At 46.2% G+C, this 22,097-nt stretch overlaps 1 protein-coding gene across 1 annotated transcript in view; it reads right to left on the bottom strand.

The window, feature by feature from the left end:
• Nucleotides 1-15,693: 15,693 nt before the first annotated feature.
• The window catches only part of NALF2 (NALCN channel auxiliary factor 2), a 31,337-nt gene continuing 24,933 nt past the window's right edge, over nt 15,694-22,097 (bottom strand). Inside the window, exons 2-3 of the mRNA XM_079765183.1 lie at nt 18,930-19,101; nt 15,694-18,517 (exon numbers count right to left, since the gene is read on the bottom strand). Coding sequence (XP_079621309.1) covers nt 18,132-18,517; nt 18,930-19,101 — 558 coding nt within the window. The 3' untranslated portion in view covers nt 15,694-18,131. The remainder of the gene's footprint in view (nt 18,518-18,929; nt 19,102-22,097) is intronic.

Below are 22,097 nucleotides of genomic sequence, written 5' to 3'. Positions count from 1 at the left end.
CAGATGGTGAGGTGAAACATGAGGTAGATGGGGGAAGGGCATTATTACATGAGTCTTTTCTTTGAAAATAGAGCTTGGATTAACCAAGTCAGAGCAGAAGCTTGTTGTAGGCCCAATAAGAAATACCCATTCCTTTGCAATCTATTTTCTAACCTTCATCAAAGTCAGTGTTCTGTCACTGACATTCAGCTAATATGCATTGTTTGGGGTCCAAAGGTGAAACTTCTTTTAACAGTGACTTCTTTTGGCTATGGGACTCTTTTTGTCCCTCTGCACCTCTCTGAGAGTAAGTGGCTGAGAAGGTTGAGAAAAATTCAGAAAAATAAGTTAATTTAGATATATAAGGGGAAGGTCATTAGAAGAGACCCACCTGAAATGAATGGAATCCCAAACCTGTTTGCTAATCAGTCCTTCATGAAGCCAAAGAAAAACCTGAAGCAAGAAGAGTGAGGAGAAGCACTGAATTATCATATGGTCACAAACATTCTCTTACTCTCACTCCCATCCTGTTCTGGACTTTCCTCATTAGCAGGCCCATTTCTTCCCAATGTCAATGGCACACCTGGAACTGAACAGTGTGGCATCCCTGATTCCAATGTGTGCTCTGGAAATGCCATTCTAAGGTAAGCAAACTCCCCTACACTCTCAACCTCTTCTTTGAGTGCATCCTATACCTCCTGCGCTAACTCTTAAAATCAGGCTTTTTGTGGGCACAATACTTCCTCTACAACCCAGCTTCTCTTCCCACATCCTGCCAGCACATTGCCTCAAAGTAGAGTCTGCATCACCTAATCCCTGCAGCTGTTTCCATACCATTGCTCATTATCAGGTAAAACCCCTTCCTCTTTTAATACTCTTTCCATCTGATATTATCACCCTCTATCCTCTTCCACCCACTATCACTGTCATCCATTCTAACACATTGTTAGAGAATTTCAATCCCCCCTGGTTTATATATTCCTTCTCCATTCCAACTTCTGTCATCACACTGACTGATTTAAACATCCATGTGGATGGTTCTATGTATTTCTGTAGCTCAATGGTTCTCAACCTGCAATCACTTGGAAAATTTAAAAAATACTGATGCCTGGGACTAACTCACGCCAATTGAAACTGAATTTCTGGGGATGTGGCTTTAGCATAGACATATTTTTAAATATTACAGGTGATTCTAATGTGTCAGTATTGCAATGACACTTTTTTATATTTCTATTGCAAACCAGGATTGAGGACTACTGCTCTGACCTCAAAGTTCCTTGACTTCCTGAACTCTATTGACTTTCATTTCCATTAGACTTAAGAATACCAACTTCATGGTCATATTCTGACCTTGCCATAACCTAGAATCTTGCTACCTCTGAATTCTCTCATTCCAAGAGACCCACTACTATCTTGCACTTCCCTACTCTGGTATCTTTTCCATCTAATTACAATTTCAGACCTTGACCCCATAATTTTTTCCTAATTTATTAACAGTCCCTCATCATTGCTTCTTTCCCTACACATCCTGGCTCCTATGGTGGATAATTCTCACAAGTATAACTTCACCCAAGCTCTGTTGCCTGTCTATTGCACTTACCTTACAAACCCCAGACCCTAAATCAACTGGAAAATCTGCCTCCTCTGTTATTTTGCCAGAATTTCTGGAGAAAAATTGAATGCCAGTCAGATGGGTACCACTACAAATGTATGATTTATAATTTAATTGTTTTATGAACACTGTTGATCCTTTCATTTCTGCTCAACACTCTCCCCCATTTCCCTTAACCACTATCCTAAACCTTTGCCCCTTTTTTAATATAGGCCATGGGTGTGAAATCCTCTTTCACAACTATAAGCTTATTTGCATCTCCTAGTGTCCTTTCTTATTTCCGTTAGCTCTGAAAGGAGTGTTCCTTTTCCTGACAATTATTCTCTATCCTATCATCATGACTCTTCTTTATTGAATCTTCAATCTCTGCTGGCTTCCTACCCTGAGACAGCTCACCTTCTAAAACTCTGAGCTCATATTTTTCATCAGTTACTATTTTCATTTGTTTGATACCAGCCAAGCTTCTAGAAAGAGCAGTCTAATTTAGTGTCTTCATGCCTCACCTCTTCGTTATTCCTCAAACCACAGCTACCAGGCTCCCACTATTCCACTAACTGCAATGGTCAGGACAGAATCCATAAGGACATTTCCAGATATTCCCCCCCCTCCAGATATTTCGTTTTATTAGAACTGTTTTCCATACCATCCATGCAAACCACTTCTGTTTTTTGAAAACCTACTTTGGCTCTCATGATTTTCCCCTACCGTGGCTCATGTCCTACATGTCAGACTGACTGCTTCATATGTATTTTATGTGTATTTTAAAAGTTGGCAGATTTGAAGGTTCTGTTCTTAGCAGGCATTGTTTCTCCCTAGATAGCCTTATACTAAGGAGGCTATCTAGCCTCCTCCCCCTCCTTTGCCCCCTGTCCTCTCCCTCCTCCCCCTCCTCCCCTCTTACTCTTCCTTTTCCTCTTCCCCCTTCTCTCCCTCCTCCTCCTTCTCCTCCTCCAATTTTACAAGTTCCAAACCAAGCTCATTATCTTCCTAAATCCGCCTGCATCAAACTATGAAACTCAAGCCAGGTGTTTTTAATTTTTATTGATGACACCATTATTCATTCAGTCTCTCTCAACAGAAACCTGGGTGTAGCTAGCGTGTCCTCTCTCCATCAACAGCCACATCTGATTAATCATTAAGTCCTAATAATTCTACTTCCTAAATAGCTCTCCAGTGTGTCTGCTTCTCTCGATTGCTACTACCTTCATTCAGGTTTTTATCTCTCAACACCAGTGATATAATCTCCTAACTTGTCTCCCTGTCTGCACTCTTGCTCCTCAGTGATTGCTTCACCTAGCAGCCAGAGTAATGGAAAGCCTTTAGTACAGTACCTGGGACATAGTAGGTATTCAGTAAGGTGATATTGAATGAATGGATGTCCAAATGCTCTCTGGGCTGATATACAAAGCCTGTTACTATTTTCCAGCCTCATTTTCTCTCTTGTAATTTAGGTTCTAACTAGGGTGTACAAGAACAGATCTCATAACAAGTCTTCTGATTCCAAGTTTGAGTGCTCTTTCAACTGTTTCCCTTTCTGCCTAGTTTTCATTCTTTCAATCTTTAATTTCTTTACCTTTCTTCCTAGTTTTATGAAAGTCTTGGAAACCTTCTGATTGGGGGCATTTGGATGCAGTCCCAGCTGGAGGCAAGAGGACAGACGATATGACCTCCCCTTGTCAGTCCCCATGAGGGAATACTATAATGTTAGACCCATAAGGGAAGCAAGCAGGTAGATTTTATAAAGGTCTAAACATGGAAGAAATCAGATAATAATTAATTAATTAATTAATTAATTTACTCAATAGATATTTACTCTGTACCAGGCTCCATGCCAGGCCTTGAGCGTATGATGGTGGGCTCAGCTGCCTTCAGGTGCATTGATAGACAGTGACAGGAGCTTTTGACAAAATGGGAACTAGAAAAGGATAAGCCTGTGGAGCATGACCTTGGTGGTGGTGGGGGTGGGCGGGAGAGCAACTCCCTTGTCCAGGGACAATGGGCAAAAAGCTGCTCCAGGATATGTTCTGGCCCACTGCAGTACCAGGGCAATGAGATGTCATGAGATGGCGGCCAAAGAGGGAGTCCTGAGTCTGGAGCAAAACCTTATTTCTTTAGCCCCTTACTCCTTGCTCTAACCACTCCTTAGAGCAACAGTTATCTCCATCTCCCTGGATAACTTAGATGTAGCCAAGTCAACCTTCCTGGCAGTGCTCAGGATGGGTGGCAACATAAACTTTCTGGTAAGATGTTATTGTGTGGAATGGAACATGTTCACGACATGTTGCCCTGGATTTTCCTCAGTCTGAGTTTCCCTTCAATAAGCCTCTAGCTCTTCTTCACTGGTGACTCATTCAGGTGTCCTCCCAAAGAGGGCCTTTTAACCAGAGTCCTAGAACTTCTCAGATACTATTTGCAAAAGTACCATATATACTAGACAATTGCTTTCAACATTATTGGTGGAGAAGGGTTGGCTCCTCACACAGTCGCTGACCTGTGAGGACTAGGGAAGACAGCAGGGATCAAGGCTGCAAAGCTTAGCTGATGGAGAATGAATGTCTGCACTGTGACCCTGTGCCTTCTCCCCAGGGATCTGAACCAGATCCCTAGGCTGGCCTGCTTTGTGCCCCTCCCCCTCACCACCCCCCTTTCTGGGCAGGGCTATACCAGACCAAGAAGACACTGCCCCAGGGGCTCATAACCTGAGTGAGACAGTCCAATTATCTTCAATTTATGGAGCTCAATTGGAGTGAGTTCAAAAAAGAGCAACCTGAACAATTAAGGGACCCAAGGGCTCAGCTTCTGGGGCAAGATAAAAGGCAGGAGGTCTGAGGCCGAAGTAGTGGTTTCAGGGGGAGTGATGGCTAAGGGGGAGGGGCCACAAGAATGTTTGCCAGCCAATGGGTGTTGAAGGGGGCAAACACGTGGGAGGGGGGTGCAGAATGAGGGTTAGAGCTCAGACCCAACCTTTGGGAGTCAAGCCATGTTGAGCACGTAATACATTCTGGCTTTCTTAGCCCAGGCCCTGGCTTGAGGGAATCCCTGGAATCCCCAGAGAACAGAGCAATCAGGTACCTCTGACAGAAAGAAGCCTAAACTTGGGGCCTATTGCAAGCTTAGGCCCCTGTAAAAAGGTCATGTGATGGAAAAAAAGGTGATTTGCTGGGCTGGTTGAGCTCCAAAGTATCCTGGGATATCTGTTCCAGCCCTGGGTAGGATGCTCCTAACCCAACTCAATTCTTAATTCAGATTTTGTATTCAATACATAAGAGGTATAGGTTGGCAGGGGCCCTACTGGACCAGGCTCTACTTCTGCAAGGCTATATGACCCTGGGCAAGTCCCTTCATTTCTTCTGAGTCTATTTCTGAGAACCTTTTAAAGCAGCGGGAACCCCCCTCCCCTTTTAATGACATCTTACACAGAACCCTACTTATATAGAACAGATAAAAGCAGTGCTTTGTTAATAAAAATGTGTTTATTGAGTTCAAATTTATGTCATTTACCTTATATCAAGTGAATCAATTAGAATTATGAGACAATTTTGATCAAATCAATGGTTTAAGATGTCTGAAATCTGCCAACACATCTAATGTTTGCAGAACTCCTGAAGCTTCTCTATACAGCTCAAGGGTGCCCATCATCTGGTCATCTGGGTGAAAACCATCACCTCAGTCATCTCCTTCCAATTCAGACTTTTTCAGAATCTAGACGTGTGTCCCTAGAAAGCAGGCACTCTACGTCCTTTACCTTGTGTCCCTAGCACCTTGGGACCTTTATACCTGGCCCATGACTTTGTAGAGTTTTTTTTTTAAGGTTTAAAAAGTCTGTTGGATTGAATTGGGGACCTTTGGTCAGGTAACAGAGGTAGGCCTTGGTTGGGAGGGTACCCAACCCAAACACAAGAACTCTGCCCCCTTTGGAGCTCCCTTTCAGATAACTGGGAGAAGCACTTTTGGAGAAGGAGGATTTAAGTCCTGGTCTTCAGGTGTATCACTCTTGTCAAACCCCCTTCCATTTCAGCCTCCATTCCCAGAAGGCTTCACTTCTGGGTGCCCAGGAGGCAGTCCAACCAGGATTTTTTTAGAGATTGAGTAAAAGCCAAGCTGACCAGAGTAGAGGAGGTAGCCTGGGCAAGAAGGACCAGAGTGAAACTGCTTTAAGTACACTTGGACATGGAATGATGACTGTGGAAATGATTTTGCAAAGCAGCTTACTAAGCAAGGGTTTGGGTGCCACAGGAGGCAGGTTGTTTCCCATGCAGCCATCCTTGACTGGCAGGCGATTTCAGTTTGTCTCTTGAGAAACCATGAAGTTAGTTTTGTTTGTTTGTTCATTGTAATTTTCCTTTTGTATCTACTGCAGAATTTCTTTAAATGAGATATTTGTTATTAGCTTCATGGTGCAAAATTTAAAAAGAATAAAAAGATATATCTTGATAAAAAGTATGTCTTCTTATTTCTCAAGTCACACAATGCCTTTTCTCAGAGACAACCATGGTCACCAATTTCTTGATGTAACCTTCCACAGATATTTTATGCCTATACTATATTCATAAACCTTCCAGAGATATTCTATGCAAATATAGGCAAATATGTATATTTCTATTTCCCTTCCCACAAAAATGGAAGTATTCTGTACACACTGCTAATTTTCTTTTTAATGGCTGTATAGTATTCCATTATATGTATGCATCAAAATTTATTTAACTAGTCTTTTATTGATGGCGTTTGGGTTCCTTCTAATCATTTTATTATTCACAATGTTGCAAAAATGAATCTTGAACATACATAATTTGGCATATATGTGGGTATATCTTACTACCCTTGAACCAAATTTTAAACCCAACTGTGAGACTGCAGGAGGGAATGTTCTGGAATGTTATAGCTTAATTTTGCCTCCCTTTACCACTTTGCTTCTTTTCTTGATCTTCAAGCTGATGCGTTTAAGTGCCTTTCTGGGACATTAGAAGAAGTCAAAGCCTGGTAGGGGTCTAACCCAAATTGGCTAACAATGTCCCCATTGGCTAACAATTTATACTTGGTCACATTTTCCCCCCTTGAACCACTTAAGCAGCAGTGGGATGATAGACTGATTTTAGAAACCAGATAGAAAATGGAAAACCACGAAACGACCTGCATGTAATATGATAAAAAGCAACTGACACCTCAGAGACCAAATGGGGAGTTGTGGGGCTGATGCTGACCAGGAGAGAACACACCACCTACAGAGGGCAGATTCAGTTCCAGCTGGCAATGGTGGCCCAGGCTGTCAGATCTTCTAAATTGCTAAGAAGCTAGAAATGTGGATTATATGCGAACTCGCCTCAATTTATAAAATAATAATAATATCAAATACTCATACAGCACTATGTGTCAGGCACCATTCTAAGTGCTTTAAATATCATAACTTAATATTCATTGTAACTCTGTGAGGTAGAGTGCTATTGTTTATCTCAATTTTACAGATGAGCAAAGTGAGGCACAGAGAATTTAAGTAACCTTATCAAAATCACACAGAATAAGTAGCAAAGTCAGGATGCAAACCAAGGCCATGCTGTTAATGACTATACTTTCATTGAACTTTTATTAAACTTAATGTCTTATTGAGGAAATATAAGTCAAATTTAAGCACTGCACAAATGGACACTGTCAAGCCAAACAAAATGCCTCTGAAAGCCTCTAGTTGGAGACCTTGGTTTTGTGAGGCACCTGTCTGGAGGCTGGCTGTTGCTCTGCTGGTTCTACAAACTTCAACTGAGTCCCCCTGCCATCATTTAGACCCAGGTCAGGTGTCAACACAACCCAGGAGGCAGGTGAAAGCCCTTTCTGCTGCTTCAGTTACACTGCCTGCATTTATATTCACTCTTGAGAACAGAGTGAGGGTACAGGGATGGTTGGCCTAGCTTTGACTTCTCAACAGGTCATGAAACTGTGGGTGAAAAGACGCTGGCACTGATCTTGGAGTTGGAATTCTTGGATTCTAGTCCTGGCCTTTTGTGCTGAAGTGTTTTTTTTTTTATAACTTTTTCTTCTTTGGGGGGGTGGGGAAAAGGGAGGGGAGGGGAGTCTTTTGGCCTCATTAGCCTCAGTTTCTTCATCTGAAAACACAAAATAATAATCCATACTACACAGGGTTATTTTGAGGAGCAGTGAGACACTGTATCCATTAGTAGTACACATGGAAAAGGAGTAGTCTTAGCAGTAGAATTTGTTCGGGGGACAGGAAACTGTAATTTCCCAGGGAAAGCTACCCCAAGATGGAGACAGGGAAGATGAGCTGTCTCCTCTTTGCCCACCCTTCTTATGGTTATGTTTTTTTATCACAAGCTCTTTTGTCCACCATAACTTCTATGACCATAACTGAGCCATATTTAACTAGGCACAGATTCCTGGAGTACAGGGGTGCAGGGCAGCCTTAAATTGACCACCGGTGCTTTGTTTGCCAATAAATCTGCCTTTGCCAATTTTCCTATTCACTTGTATGCTTTTCCATATTAATTTACATGTTTGTGTGCTGGATTCAACAAGGCTAAATTTAATTCAGGCGTCTCCAACCTTTCCTCACAAAGAGCTACCTATAGTCTCAGCATCTGTGAATATTAGGCTCCTCAAGAAAAAAAAAAACCCTGCTGAAACTGAAACAGCATTATGGAGAAACCTGGTCATGCATGTCATCAACCACTTTGTGAAATAATGGTCTGTCTTTGTTGAGAAAAAGCCTCATGCACCAGCAGGAGGGTTATAGGAAAGTGGGCAACATGGATGGGAGGGGGACAGGGCGATTGCAGGAGAGCAGAACAGATCCAGGGGACAGGGAGACAAAAGGAGGGGGCAAAAGAATAAACATGGATGCGCTCCTGTGCTCTAGGGGAGGCAGGCACTGTGTTCTCTGCATCTCTGCAGGCTGTGATCATGAGTTAGGGCTGTCCAAATAGATGCCTGTGGAGCCCTGTACTGTGTTCAGTTCCTGTTCTAGCTCTTCTACTCAAGCAACCGACCAGGGGTAGGCCTTTTACTCCATATTTGAGTAGAAGTGAGGCCAAAATGGTGAGGTCAGAGTATGCAGGGTCTTGAATGCCAGCTTTAGATTTTTCCAAGCAATTGGAGATATTGCTGGAGTATGTTGCCAGGCCAGTACTCCAGGAAGCTGCCCACACTGTGAGATGAAGTCTGGGGCTGGAGGCTAAAGGCAGGGAGGCCAGGATCTGGGCAGTGACGATGGAGGGATCAGCTTAGGATATGTACTATACATAGAGAGTTAGGATTATCTGGGTCATATAGTAGGGGAGTGGAAGGGACCAAAGGGGGAGTCCCAGACGACTGGCTTCTTGTTCTAGAGGCCAAGAAGAAAGACAGTGGTATTAACACAAATGGTAAGTTGGCCCCTAATGGCTTAGGCCCCTTTTCATCAAAAGGCTGTCCCTACAGCCCTCACCTCCCTTTAGTTCGGGCCTGGCTGGATCCAGCGTGTCCTTGGAGTCCAGGGAGGCCTGAGGCCTGGATGAGTTGAAAAGAGAGAGCCATATGGCCCTAACAGCTCCTGCGTTCTGTTTGGGCCCCCATCTCGGGCCCCACTTTGGTCTGGAGGGTCAGAAAGCCAAGGATCGCCAAAGAGAGGGGGAAGCAGGCAATGGGGATGGGGTGGAGATGGGGTGGAGCAGGGGCTGGAACGGGCTTGAAACGCCTGGCAGCACGGAAATGGGAGAAAGAGGCCAACAAGAAAGAGCCTGCTTGGCAGGCACACCAGGGGACCCTGCGCCAGATCCTGTTAGGCGGCTGCTCCTCAGCCTGCCTGGTGTCTCCAACCTGGGTAAGAGGAGCCACAGTGCCACCCAGCGGCCGGTGGCGGGGAACAGCAGTCAGGGTTCTTTGTGGCCCCAGAAGATTGAGGGAGCTGAATGGATCCTCCTTGGAAAGCCTGGAGGCAAGTGAATGTGAAGGTGGAGCACATAGTAGTTGATGGACTCTTACAGCAGGCCATCCATTCATTTCACCCACCAATCCATTGGCACGTGGCGCTAGATGAATCTTACTCCAGGTCAACTGATAATATTCCTCTTAAGCTCAACAATCTTCCATAGCTCCCAGTGGGTCTCTGTATAAAGCACAAATTCCCTAGTTTGACTTTAAAGGCCTTCATGTTTTGACTTCAAGCCATCTGTCAAGTTTCATCTCTTGCCACCACTCCACATCCTGCCACTACTCACTTCTGCCCAAATAAACCTCTACTCCCCTGCATCCCCATCCATTCATTCAGTGAACCTTTACTAAAGCACTGGGCAGACAGGGGACACACAGATCTTTGTCTGCTCAGAACTTACATTCAAATAAAGAGGCAATGAACAAGAAAACCAATGTATAAGCAAGCTCATTTCAAATAGTTACCAGCACTAGATCCTATAAAAAGCTGGACAATATGATGGAGTGTCCAGGCCAAGAAGGGCACTACCATACATACCTAGAATAGTCAGGAATGGCCTTTCTGAGAAAGTAACATGTGAGCTGAGATCTGATAATAAGGAGTGAGCCTTGGAAAAAATGGGAGGGGGTTACATTTCAGGCTTAGCAAGGGCACATACAAAAGTCTTGAGACGGGAACAAACCTACATCAGAAGAAAACCAATAAGGCGGGGTGGCTGGAGGATAGTGTAAAGGATGTACTGGGTGAGATTAGAGAGCAACAAGTCATGTAGGGCAGTGTGGGCCATAGTAAGGACTTCAGATTTTATTCCAATCAAGATGGGAAGTTACTGGAGGGTTTTAGCAGAGGAGAGGCAGGATTTGATTTGCAGTTTTTAGAGATAACTCTGGGTGGAATGTTGGGTTGTTGTTGTTGGTGGTGGTGGTGGGGGATTGGAAGCAGGGAGACCAGTTAGGAGGCCATTGCAGTGCTCCAGGAGAGAGTTGATGATGGCCTGGTCTAGATTATGACAATGGAGTTGGGGGAAACTGTCATATTGTAGAGGTATTTTGAACAAATTCTGTTCATGTGTTTTCTTCCCAACCAACCCAGGACCTTACTGAGGGCAGATTCCCTGTCTGAGTGATCTTTGGATTTTACACACCTACACAGTTAGTCTAATAGGTGCTCGGTGTTTGGTGCATCTCCACAGAGAATATGACAAGAGGAAATGGCAATAAGACAGAAACTTTAGCCTGGGGCAGAAGTCCTGGGTCTTCTTTCTAGTTACACTGATGCACTTCTCCATTTTCATTCTTTTCCTTAGTGTCATCTAAAAGAATCTAAAAATGGCCGAAACCGGTTTGGCTCAGTGGATAGAGCATCGGCCTGCGGACTGAAAGGTCCCAGGTTCGATTCCGGTCAAGGGCATGTACCTTGGTTGCGGGCACATCCCCAGTAGGGGGTGTGCAAGAGGCAGCTGATCGATGTTTCTCTCTCATCAATGATTCTAGCTCTCTATCCCTCTCTCTTCCTCTCTGTAAAAAATCAATAAAATATATTTTTAAAAAAAGAATCTAAAAATGTTTGGGGAGAGAAGGCAAAGCAGGAATTATGAGTTCTCCCTCTGCTAGGAACTGTGCTTAACACTTTCACATATATTATTTCATTTAAGTTAATTTATTTAATCTTTATAACATCTAACTCTATCCCTTCATTTTAGAGATAAGCTGATAAAAATCCACAAAGGAAAAGGGACTTTATGGAAGGCCAAAGTTGTCATAGCACAAGATATTTTGCATCCTCCATTAGTCCCTCCCTCCATATCACACCCTACTACTGTTTATCTATACCCATTATTTCAGCCTTTTGTTAATTGTTAGCATTGTACAACTCAATAAATTTCAGAATGAAACGGCAGGTTTTTAAATAGATCTAGGTTTTCATGAAGTCAATGAAAGTGATGCTGTAGAAAAGGGTATGGAGGGATAAATGGTGATGGGAAAAAATATTGTATTCTCAAAAAAAAGTGATGCTGAAGGCCATCTCTAATGTCATGTAAAGTCCTTGATAAGTGAGGATTTGGCAGAGATAGACCAGTTACCACTGGCAGAAGAGAAAATCGACCTGGGTAATGACAGGATCAAGGCTTCAAAGAGAATGATTCAACTCTTAAAAGATAATAAGAGGTCCTTGGAATAGTTGAAGAAGCTCTCTAATTTAAAAAAAACAAAACAAAGCAAGACTGTTTATGATTGAGTTACAACCAACACTGCAGAAATACAAAGAATCATTAAAGAATACTATGAACAACAAATTCAATAATCTAGAAGAATGGAGAAACTTCTAGAAGCGTGTAACCTCCCAAGGAACCAGGAAGAAATAAGAAAATCTAAACAGATGGATTATTAGCAATGAAAGTGAACCAGTAATAAAAAAAAACCTGATTATGTGATTATGATTGTGTGTCAAAAGTCTGTGTGTTCTCATGCACTTTGGTCAGGAAAATTATGTTATTTCCCCAATGCTTGATTCAGTTTTTGTTCATTCTAAGAATTAGTGCATATTTGCAGTTATTCATTTTAAATTTAAACAGAAATATTTTCCACATTTTCAATTTTATTTCTCAAGGCAAAGTCCCAATCAAACCCTTTCCTCTTTCTTTCCCCTATTCTGTTGTGAAATGTCGATCTCTGCTTCAAGTGGATTCATGGCAAGTGGCCTTTTTCTAGCACCACTTATCCTCAAATAACAAGAACTTCATGTCACTCCAGCCTTCTCTTCATCCATGATTGGCAAACCTGGCTGCACATTAGAATCACTGTGGAGTTTGTTAAACAATACTGAAGCTGGGACTCCAACCTAGACTAATTAAATCCAAATCTCTGCTGGTAGGGCTAGAGTGAAAACTCTCCAGGTGACACTGTTGTACTTGCAGGATTGTGAGCCACTGAGACTGTCTGCAGTTAGATGGAACTGAAGGGAGAACACTAAGGCCTGGGCCTGGGTTGAAGGGGTTGCTCAGAGGGGTGGCTGCAAGGGTCAAAGGACATGTGGCTGGTAGGGCTACTTCCTTGGCACAGCCATTGTGCCCTTTACTGCCTTAGCACTATGGGTATGCAACCGCCTCCAATCCCTTACATCTCTTCTCTATCCCCAAGACCAAGAAAGCTTGGCTCTCATCATAGACATTTGGTGAGATAAAAACTTAAATGTTCTAGTAAGCATATCATGGTTGCCAAATGTATAACATCATGTTATCTTGTGGATCCACAATATGTCTGTCTTTTACTACTGTATTCCAAGCACCCAGCACAGTGCTTCACATACAGTAATTGCTCAATAGGTATATTATAAATGAATGAATGAATAAGTTGAATACAGGTAGGATATAATAAGTACCATGATCAAGGCACAAAGTGTTACAGAATTAAAGAAGAGGATGAGGTTGTTCTCAGCTTGGGAGAGGGGGAATGTGGAAGTCTTCATAGCAGAGTGGTCATTTGAGCTGGACTTTGAAAACTGGGTAAGGCAGTGATAGGCAGAGATGGAAAGAAGGCATTAAGGGCAGAAGAAACAATGTGAGCAAAGGACAGATGAGAAGGTGCAGAGCTCATTCAGTGAATGAACAGCAGTGAAATGTGGCTGGGACAAATGTGTGTGATAGCTTTTGGTGGAAGATCAGACTGGAAGGATAGGATTAGAATATTAAGAGCCTTGACAGTCATGCTAAGAAGTTTACTCTTGAATCTACAGGCCATGTGGAGCCATCTGATGTTCTTGATCACTGGAGTAATGTGTTTGCTTTAGGAAGATGAGATGTATACTTTATGGCAGCAGTTCTTTCAACAAAGTATTTGTGAAGTGTCTCCTAATAGCCTAAGTGCACTGTGCTGGGGGAAGGTGGATTGGAGCCAAGTAATTGAACAAGAGATTACTTGATAGGTCATTGCAATAGTCCAGGCAGGAGCTACTGAGAGCCTAAAGTGGCTGAGTGGGAGTGGGGATAGAAAAGAGGACTGGCCCTTATTACAGAGGTGGATTTGATAGAACTTGGTGACCATTTTAGGTGGAGGTGAAGGAAAGAGAAGACATATTATCTACATATATATAAAGAGGTAATACAGAAATTAGCTGGGACGCCGTAACAGTAACAACCACTCAGGAGGAGGCTGCGTGCGCAGGTGGGCAGGAGGGGATTGCTGTGCGGTGAGGCAAGCCATGGATGGTGCAGGCCTGCAGAGAGCAGGGTGAAGCAGGGCCCGCAGAGTTCAGGGAGCAGCAGGCCTGCAGAGAGCAGGAAGCAGGGCCTGCCTATCAGCCGGGGTGCGCTGGCAGTCCCGCCTCTGCGCATGAGCTGCAGAGGAAACACCTTTTCTGACCGCTCATAGGCTAAGCTCCCGGTATGCCACTCGCGGTGTTCTTGGTAACTTGTGTAGTAAGAATCCAAGTTACTTGCATAACTTGCGTGATCTAGGGTTTTTCCACCTCACTCCTGGAGGAAAAATGAAGGTCCGCTGTTGGAGGGGCTAAGAAATGTCATATCCTGCCCTAGCTGGTTTGGCTCAGTGGATAGAGCCTCGGCCTGCCGACCGAAGGGTCCGGGTTCAATTCTGGTCAAGGTCATGTACCTAGGTTGCAGGCTCCTTCCTGGCCGGGGCCCAGGTCAGGGCTCATGCAGTAGGCAACCAATCAAAGTGTCCCTCTCATATTGATGTTTCTCTCTGTCTTTCCCTCTCTCTTTCCACGCTCTCTAAAAATCAATGGCAAAATATCCTCAGGTGAAGAAGGAAAGAAGGAAGGAAGGAAGGAAGGAAGGAAGGAAGGAAGGAAGGAAGGAAGGAAGGAAGGGAGGGAGGAAGGAAGGAAGGAAGGAAAGAAATGTCATATCTTATGAAAGAGACATATTGAAAATGCCTAAAGAAAGTTGTCATTTTTTTCGTGGTGAAGGGACTAGAGTCCGTGTTGATGATAACACCTTGGCAACTGCAGCGGCCAGCAGTAGCAGCAGCAGTGGGGTGACGGGGGCGGTGCTTTCCCCTGATCATCCCAGTTGCCTCTTGCAGAGGGAGGCCGGACTGTGGCTTAGGCCCGCTCCCCGGGGGGTGCAGGCCTAAGCCGTCAGTAGGACATCCCTGAGGGCTCCCGGATTGGAGAGGGTGATCGGGTTGAAGGACACCCCCCCTTGCATGAATTCTGTGCACTGGGCCTCTAGTTATGATAATAACCATCAGTATTCAAATAACCAACCATTGTGCAAAGTATTTTGTGTATATCATCTGATTTTCACAATAACCCTTTTGATAGATGAGGACATTAAGGCTCAAAGAAGTCAAGGAACTTGTGCAAAGTCATACAAATAGGTACTAGACAGTGAACTCATACACTCTGGTTGTGTAGACCAGTACCTAACCTCCATGCTATGCTGACTTCAGAGAGCTGGGGAACTTGTGTTTTCTTGGCAAAGGAATTTAGCAGTTCAGTGAGGAGACCAGTTTCCCTCCGAACTCACGCTCTCCCTTTCCCCGTTTATGTGAAGAGGTGGTAGTTGTGGAGGGCTCTGCCTGCTGCTCTTCCATCAGTTCTTCCTGAGCCCCTTTCACTCCTGTGGTGGGAAGATGGACCTGGTGAAGCAGTATAGGAGATGAGGCTGGTAGACTAGAACCAAAGGCTGCAACAAATGTACAAAACTGCTCATCCCCAGGCTATGTGGGGCCTGCAGATGTGTTTAGTCCCCACAGATGTTTGTTTGTTTTTTACTCGAGCCAACATTTAGAAATTAGAGGGCTTCACGTAAAAACCCTGAGTCCTGATTTCCCCTAAAGAATGAGATCTGGCAACATTGAGCCCACATTCCCAAAGACAACCTTGGGCCTCAGCTGCTGTGTAGCCTGCAGTGCCCTGTATTCATCACCACTCACAATGCTGGGGTCTGCACTTCACCCCTGGCTGGGCTACCTGATCCCTGCAGGAGGTTGAGTTTGTGATTCCTTGTCTATAATGGCCTACTACAGAGTTTGCCTCCCTCCTCGGCCCCTCACGTGAGCCATCAAGGAGCCAGGCACAGTGTCAGCAACCTCTTGTCCCACCTCCTCCCCAAGCCATAGACTTTTTCCTCTGGTAGCACTTGATTCCACAGAACACAGCCATGAAGGGAGGGTTATCATCAAGTCTTACAATTTATTTCTTTATGGGGTTAAACAAGAGCAGAGAGGCCTCTGCCCCACAATGCAACAAAACAGAAAGCAGTACACATACAGACTCTCACTGAAACACAGAGGTAGGGGAAGGGAGACAACTGAATCATAGCCAGGTGAGGGAAGAAGGGACAGGGGACTACTAGGAATCCAGCTTGGAGACTCAAGTCATAGAAACTAGTGCAAGAAAGTCCTACTCATGAAGCACAGTGTAGAAAATGGCGTAAGAAAGCTGTCCAGCTCTGCTGCCTGTGGCGGAGGGCAGGGCAGCTTGAGGGGTAGTGTAAGATCTGGGTGGTGGGGTGGATAGGGACAATCAAATGACTTTGAGGTGGAGTGAGGTGCCCCTTTCCCCTGCCACCGGGCAAGGCCCTGGGCTGGTCTGAGCCAGGGGTCTCCTGGGCACTTGGTGAGGGGGAAGAGAGGATGGGAGTCTCCAAGGGTCCATTCCCTAGGGCCCTAAGGTCCCCCTTTACTTCCCAGTCCCCTTTTCCCCTCCTGAGGATGCAGGAGTTAGAAGGCAGTATCTAGGGTCTCTCATGTCTACATAAGTATCTCTGGAAAGGAGCCAGCACCTCTTTCCCTCCCCAGCTGAAAAGAGCACTCTAGGGATGGAGTATGTGGCTAGGCCCAAAGTGCTGAGGGCCAAACAGGGGAGTGTGTGGGCAGGGCATATGGGTAGGGGGAGGGGGCACGCTATGAGAAATGAAAAAACTGGTAGGGAAGGACTTCCCAGTCTCATGAAGTCTATATGGGACACAGTTGAGGCCCTTGAATGATTCCTTCTCTACAAGGGAAGTCTCCCATTTATCCCCCAGCCAACCAATTTCAGCTGTCCCCTCTCGATTCCCTTCTTGGTTTTACCTAATGTGGCTCCACGGCTACCCATCCCCTTAATTCACTAGCATCACATCCTAGGACACAGGCTATTCTGGCACCAAAGCTGCCGGGCTTGTTCCAGACAGTTCTGGCTTCCTGTTGGCTTTGAGATGTCCCAGGCAATGTGGTCTCCCACTCCCAAGAGATCAGCACAAGGCTAATGGCCCCCAAAGGGCTCTTGATGCTCTTCTCTCACTCAGCCCTCTAACCTGGCTAAATAGTTCAAGTCTGTCAGCCAACAGATGACAGCACATTTTCTTTATTCAGTGGGTCATTTTTGCCAGTTTCTAGATGTTCTCCAGCAAGGAGCAAGGGTGGCTGGATCAGGGGACCTGCCACAGGGTGAGGAGGAGTCTGGTTGTTTCACTATTGGAATAGTATATCATGGGGTCAGGAATGGGGAGAGATGAATACTCTTTGGTAGGCTGGGGATGGGGACAGGGCAGGGATGGGGCTCATCTCTGGAAAGCTCTGGGGCAATGCCACCAGATTCTCCTTCATGGAGGCCTGGGCTAGGGCAAGATGGGGGAGTATGGGGACCCAAGCCAGGCCTGACCCACTTGGGCTTAAGTCCCTCCTCCCCATGGAGATCAGAAATGGAAATGTCTTTGTCCCCAAGGCTAAGATCTCCAGGGCAAGAGCGGCCCTTGGGAGTATGTGCACCTTCTGTAAGATATGGCCCTCCAGACAGCGGCAGTCTGACCATGTGACCTCAGCCTTCTGCTTCAAGGCCCAACAACCCATTTCCTGCAATTTTCCCCCACAGGGCTCCTTATACAACCCTTTTTGATTTGGGGAGCTGTCCCTGAACCTGCCTCAACACTGATCATCCACCTACCCAAAGCCTGATAGCAATAACCCATTTAGCCATCTCTCTAAGCCCTCTGCCTACAACTCTCCTCTCCCTCTTCCCTATCCCCACTCTCTCACCACTCATTCTGCACCCCATTCCTACCCCTCATTGCCTAGGGTGGTGGGGAAGTTTGGGGGCAGTCCTGACCCAGCGGTGACTGCGCGCAACTCATCTCCCAGCCTGGCACTTCCCTATTGTGGTCTCATGTGGGCCAAGGTGCACTGGAGGAGGGCCACTGCACCGTCTGCGTCTGCCGTTGCCTGTAGGGGTATGGGCAGAAGGGAATTAAGGATCTTGGCAACAAAAGGAATGTGAAGGGGTGAAAGAGCTTCTCCCCTCTGGGCCCCCCAACATTCCCTGCAGGGCCAAGGCTGGGCTAGCAGCCTCCTTCCCTGGGGTCAAGGCTCTCAGCAGGGGTGGACAATGCCAGCCCCCACTTTGTTTGCTGAACCCCATAAATGGGGCCTAGGATGGGGCGCCTACTGCTCCTGCCTTCTTCTCCTGGATGAGTTTTGCAGCTCCCGGGGCCCTCTGGCCATTCTGATGGAGCTGCTTTTGGAGTGGGAGTAGGCTGGGGACCGTGTGTAGTCACTCATTTCCCCCCATCCCCCACCTGGTCCTATATCTCCCATGGGAGGAGCCCCATCCCCCTGCCCCTGGGGGAGCTGGAGCTGATGTCAGTGTGTGGTGGAGGTCTGTCCTCCCTCCCTGCTGTCACTCTTCCAGAGTCAGGCCCTCATCTAGGGCAGGCAGTGCCTCCAGCCCCAGTCCCCCACCACTCTGGTTGCTGGAGAAGGACACCATGGTATGGAGGAGCATGAGAACAAGGACATAGAGCCGGATCCTGCTGGGGCTGAGGCGGGAGTCCCCAGAGACCGGCAGCAGGGAGGGCTTGTGGCTGATACGGCCTGGGGGGTCATGGCGGGGATGGTAGTGGCGGTACTGTTGGTGGTAGTGATGGAAATAGGAGTGGTGGAATTGCTGGTGGTGAGTTTTGGGGGCCTCAGACTCCTTGAACTTCTTCTTTTCCGACTCACAGGAGACCCACTGCACGTCACAGCACTTGCTTTCCAGCCGCTTTGGCGAAGTATCCAGCAACCCTGCCAATGGATAAGGAAGGTGTGGTGGGGTGCTCAAGGGGCTAAGGCCTAGGCCTTTCCTAGAGATGAGCTTTTCAAAGCTGGGACTGACTTCTCAGGTAGCCATGCTCAAGACACCTTTCCCCCTGCCCCTTACCACTTTCCTTTTCTGGAGTCTTCTCTTCCAGGGACTCCAGATAATTTCTCTGGGATAGCTCCCTGGATGGGCATGATTTGGATAGAGAGGACCACTCTACTCTCTGCCCCTATTCCACTCGCCCTTATCCCAACTTGGGGACCTCATTGCTCGCTCCTCCAGCCACTTACCTTCTTCTAACCTGACTTCCCTGTTGTTCTCCCTGCTACCATACCCCAGACCTGGTGCTTCCCTGGGCCCCAGCCTCCTCCCTTCTCCACAGTGCCCTGCCTTTACCTGTACAGATAAAGCCAGGGAGCCCTCCATACACCATTTCTTCATTGTCAGGGAGCATAAAGGGGCACCGGGTCTGCACCTCCAGGCAGTACTGCTTGCAGGGCACCCACCGCTGGCATTCCTGCTGGGTCACGCTGAAGTATTCTGAGCACAGCCAGGCCTTGTAGACAGCCTGTGGGGAAAGGAAAGAGTGTCAGCCCAGGCGTCAGCCCCTTCCCACCTCAGACAAAAGGGATGAGGAGGGTGTACTTGTACTCTGGGGGGCGGGGTGTGCTCACCAACCCAACCCCAGGATCCAGGAGAAGAAGGGTTTGGGTCAAGACCACTACATCCTACCCTAAGATCTACCATCTCATAGCCAGGACTCCCGAGTCCCTGAGTCTACAATAATCCAAGACTGAGAATTTGTTCATTGGTAAAATCAAAAAATGACTCCAATGTCTGAACTGGAAGGGGCTTTACCAATCATCCCATCCAACCCTACCATTTTACAGTTGGCCCAAAGAGGTGTCCTGACTTGTCTGAGGTCACCTACAATGGGGTCAATTTGAGTTCTATTCAATTCAGCAAACATTTATTTGGCTATTGATGGTTAACTTTCTAAATTCAAGGAAGAGATACAATAATCCTTGCTCTATCTCATTAGGGTGTTATGTGGATCAAATAATATGACACACCCCAGCTGGTATGGCACAGCAGTTGATCATTGATTCATGAACCAGGAGGTCATAATTCCTAGTCAGAGCACATGCCGATTGAGAGCTCCATTCCCAGTAGGGGGTGTGCAGGAGGTAGCCGATCAATGATTCTCTCTCATCATTGATGTTTCTCTCTCCCTCTCCCTTCCTCTCTCTCTGAAATCAATAAAAATATACATTAAAAAAATAATGTGATGGAGGTCGGAAGATGGCGACCAGCAGGAAGGTAGGGAGGGAGAGAGTGTGAGAGAGTGAGGGAGCGATAGAGGAGTGTGTAGACATGTGGTGTGTGTGTGTGTGTGTGTGTGTGTGTGTGTGTGTGTGTGTGTGAGCTAGGGACAGTTAGATGCTGCAGGTCTTCCAAAGGGCTGCCAAACTGGGCAGTCTTAGACGGTGGAGTCCCACTCCCAATGCGGACACTCCGGGGCGGCCAGTGCAGGCACAGAGACCAAGCCATCTTGAGAAATAGCTGCTTGAGATTAGGATCTTGGCCTCAGCACCACCCAGTCTGGTCTCAGACGCAAACCAGGACCCTGCAGCCACTGGGGACAGAGACCTGCGACCACAGCTGCAGACCCACAGACACCAAGAATCCAGACATCCCAGCTGCAGATTTCTGTGAGTCACAGAGCCCATCCCCCTCTCCGCAGGCCCGCAGCAGCACCATATGAACTGCTAGATCTGCCCCTCACATAGGGCCCACAGAGCCCCTGCAGGAATTTGAGCCTGGGCACGCACAGACTGAGAATCTGTTCCCTGCAATGCAATTGGGCGACCAAACCCAAAATCCAAGTAGGGCGGCAGTGCCACCTGACTTCAATTCTGGGCAAGCACACACGGAAGTCTGTTTTCCACAGCACAGGATTGGACGTCCTGCCGAAACAGTGCTACTGTGCAACCCAGTCCCCCAAGCTGACCGGGACCCCGATTCTCCAGGCAGGAGGTAGCACTGAGCACCAGTGACTTGACTCTGTTTCTTATTGTGTGCGCCTGGGATCCCTGACTCCCAGTGCATTCACACTAAGAGCCAGTGACTCCAATTCTTGGTGCATGTGCACACAGGGACCCTGATTCTCAGTGCGAGGCTGCATGAAGCAACACTCTGATACTCGACTCGTGGTGCAGACACAGGGGAACTCTGACTCCTGGCACACGCTAGGCGACTCTGATTTTCAGCACACGTCAGCGGGGTCTCTGTTTCAGTGTGGTGCAAGTGGGGTCCCTGATTCTAGGTGCGCACACGAGGCCACACTGAACGCCAGTAACACAGACCCTGGGCGAGCCTGGTTCCCACTAACCCACGGCAGCCACATGTCTTAGTGACGGAGCTCTTCAGTTACACTTGGGTGGTGCGAAGCTCCCACTGCACACAGCCCAGGCCACAGCAACTCGGCATTTGAACCTTCCGATGATAATCAGAATTGGGAGATGACACAATCCCCAGAGGAAAGAAAATGAGGAATCGCCAAGAAATGAAATTAGTGAAATTGAAGCATGCAACATAACAGAAAAAGAATTCAGAGTAATGGTTGTACAATTCATATACCGGATGGATGAGAAAATCAACAACCTATGCAAGAGTCAGGAAGAAATGAAAAGTGATATAGCTACAATCAAAAACACCATGGAAGGTTTCAACAGTAGACTAGAAGAAGCAGAGGACCAAATTAGTGAGTTAGAAGATAAGGTAGAGAAACAAGCTCAATCTGAACAGCAACTGGAGAAAAAAATTAAAAAGCAGGAGGAGAGCCTAAGGGAGCTTTGGGACAACATGAAACGAAGTAACATACGTATAATAGGGCTACCAGAAGGACAAGAAGAGCAGCAAGGATTAGAAAATCTATTTGAAGAAATAATGACAGAAAACTTCCTGGATATGGGGAAGAAAAAAGTTAGCAAGTACAGAGAGTCCAGCGAAGAGGAATCCCAAAAGACCCACACCAAGATACGTCATAATTACAATGGCAAATGTTAATGACAAAGAGAAAATCTTAAAGCCTGCAAGAGAGAGACAGAGAGTTACCTAAAAAGGATCCCCCATCAGATTATCAAATGATTTCTCAACAGAAACACATCAAGCTAGAAGGTAATGGAAGGAGGTATACAAAGTGTTGCAAAGCAAAGGACTGAATCCAAGAATAATCTATCCAGCAAGACTATCAATCAAAATTGAAGGGGAAATCAGGAGCTTCGCAGACAAAAAAAAGGCTAAGGGAGTTTATCATTAACAAGCCAGCAATGCTAAAGTGAATGCTGTAAAAAGAAGAAATAAAAAGGTAAGAAGGAACACAGGCACAAAAATAGAAATGACTACAAACAAGTACCTTTAAATAATAAGTTTAAACGGAAATGGACTAAATGCTCCAATCAAAAGACATAGAGTGGCTGAATGGATTAAAAAACACAACTTATAAATATGCTGTCTACAAGAGACCCACCTCAGAACAAGGGACTCACACAGACTGAAAGT

The sequence above is a fragment of the Cnephaeus nilssonii genome (genome assembly GCF_951640355.1).
Source record: "Cnephaeus nilssonii genome assembly, chromosome: X".
NCBI classification, from domain to species: Eukaryota; Metazoa; Chordata; class Mammalia; order Chiroptera; family Vespertilionidae; genus Cnephaeus; species Cnephaeus nilssonii.
The sequence above is the reverse complement of the archived record's forward strand: the minus strand, read 5'-3'. Positions and strand labels throughout refer to the sequence as shown.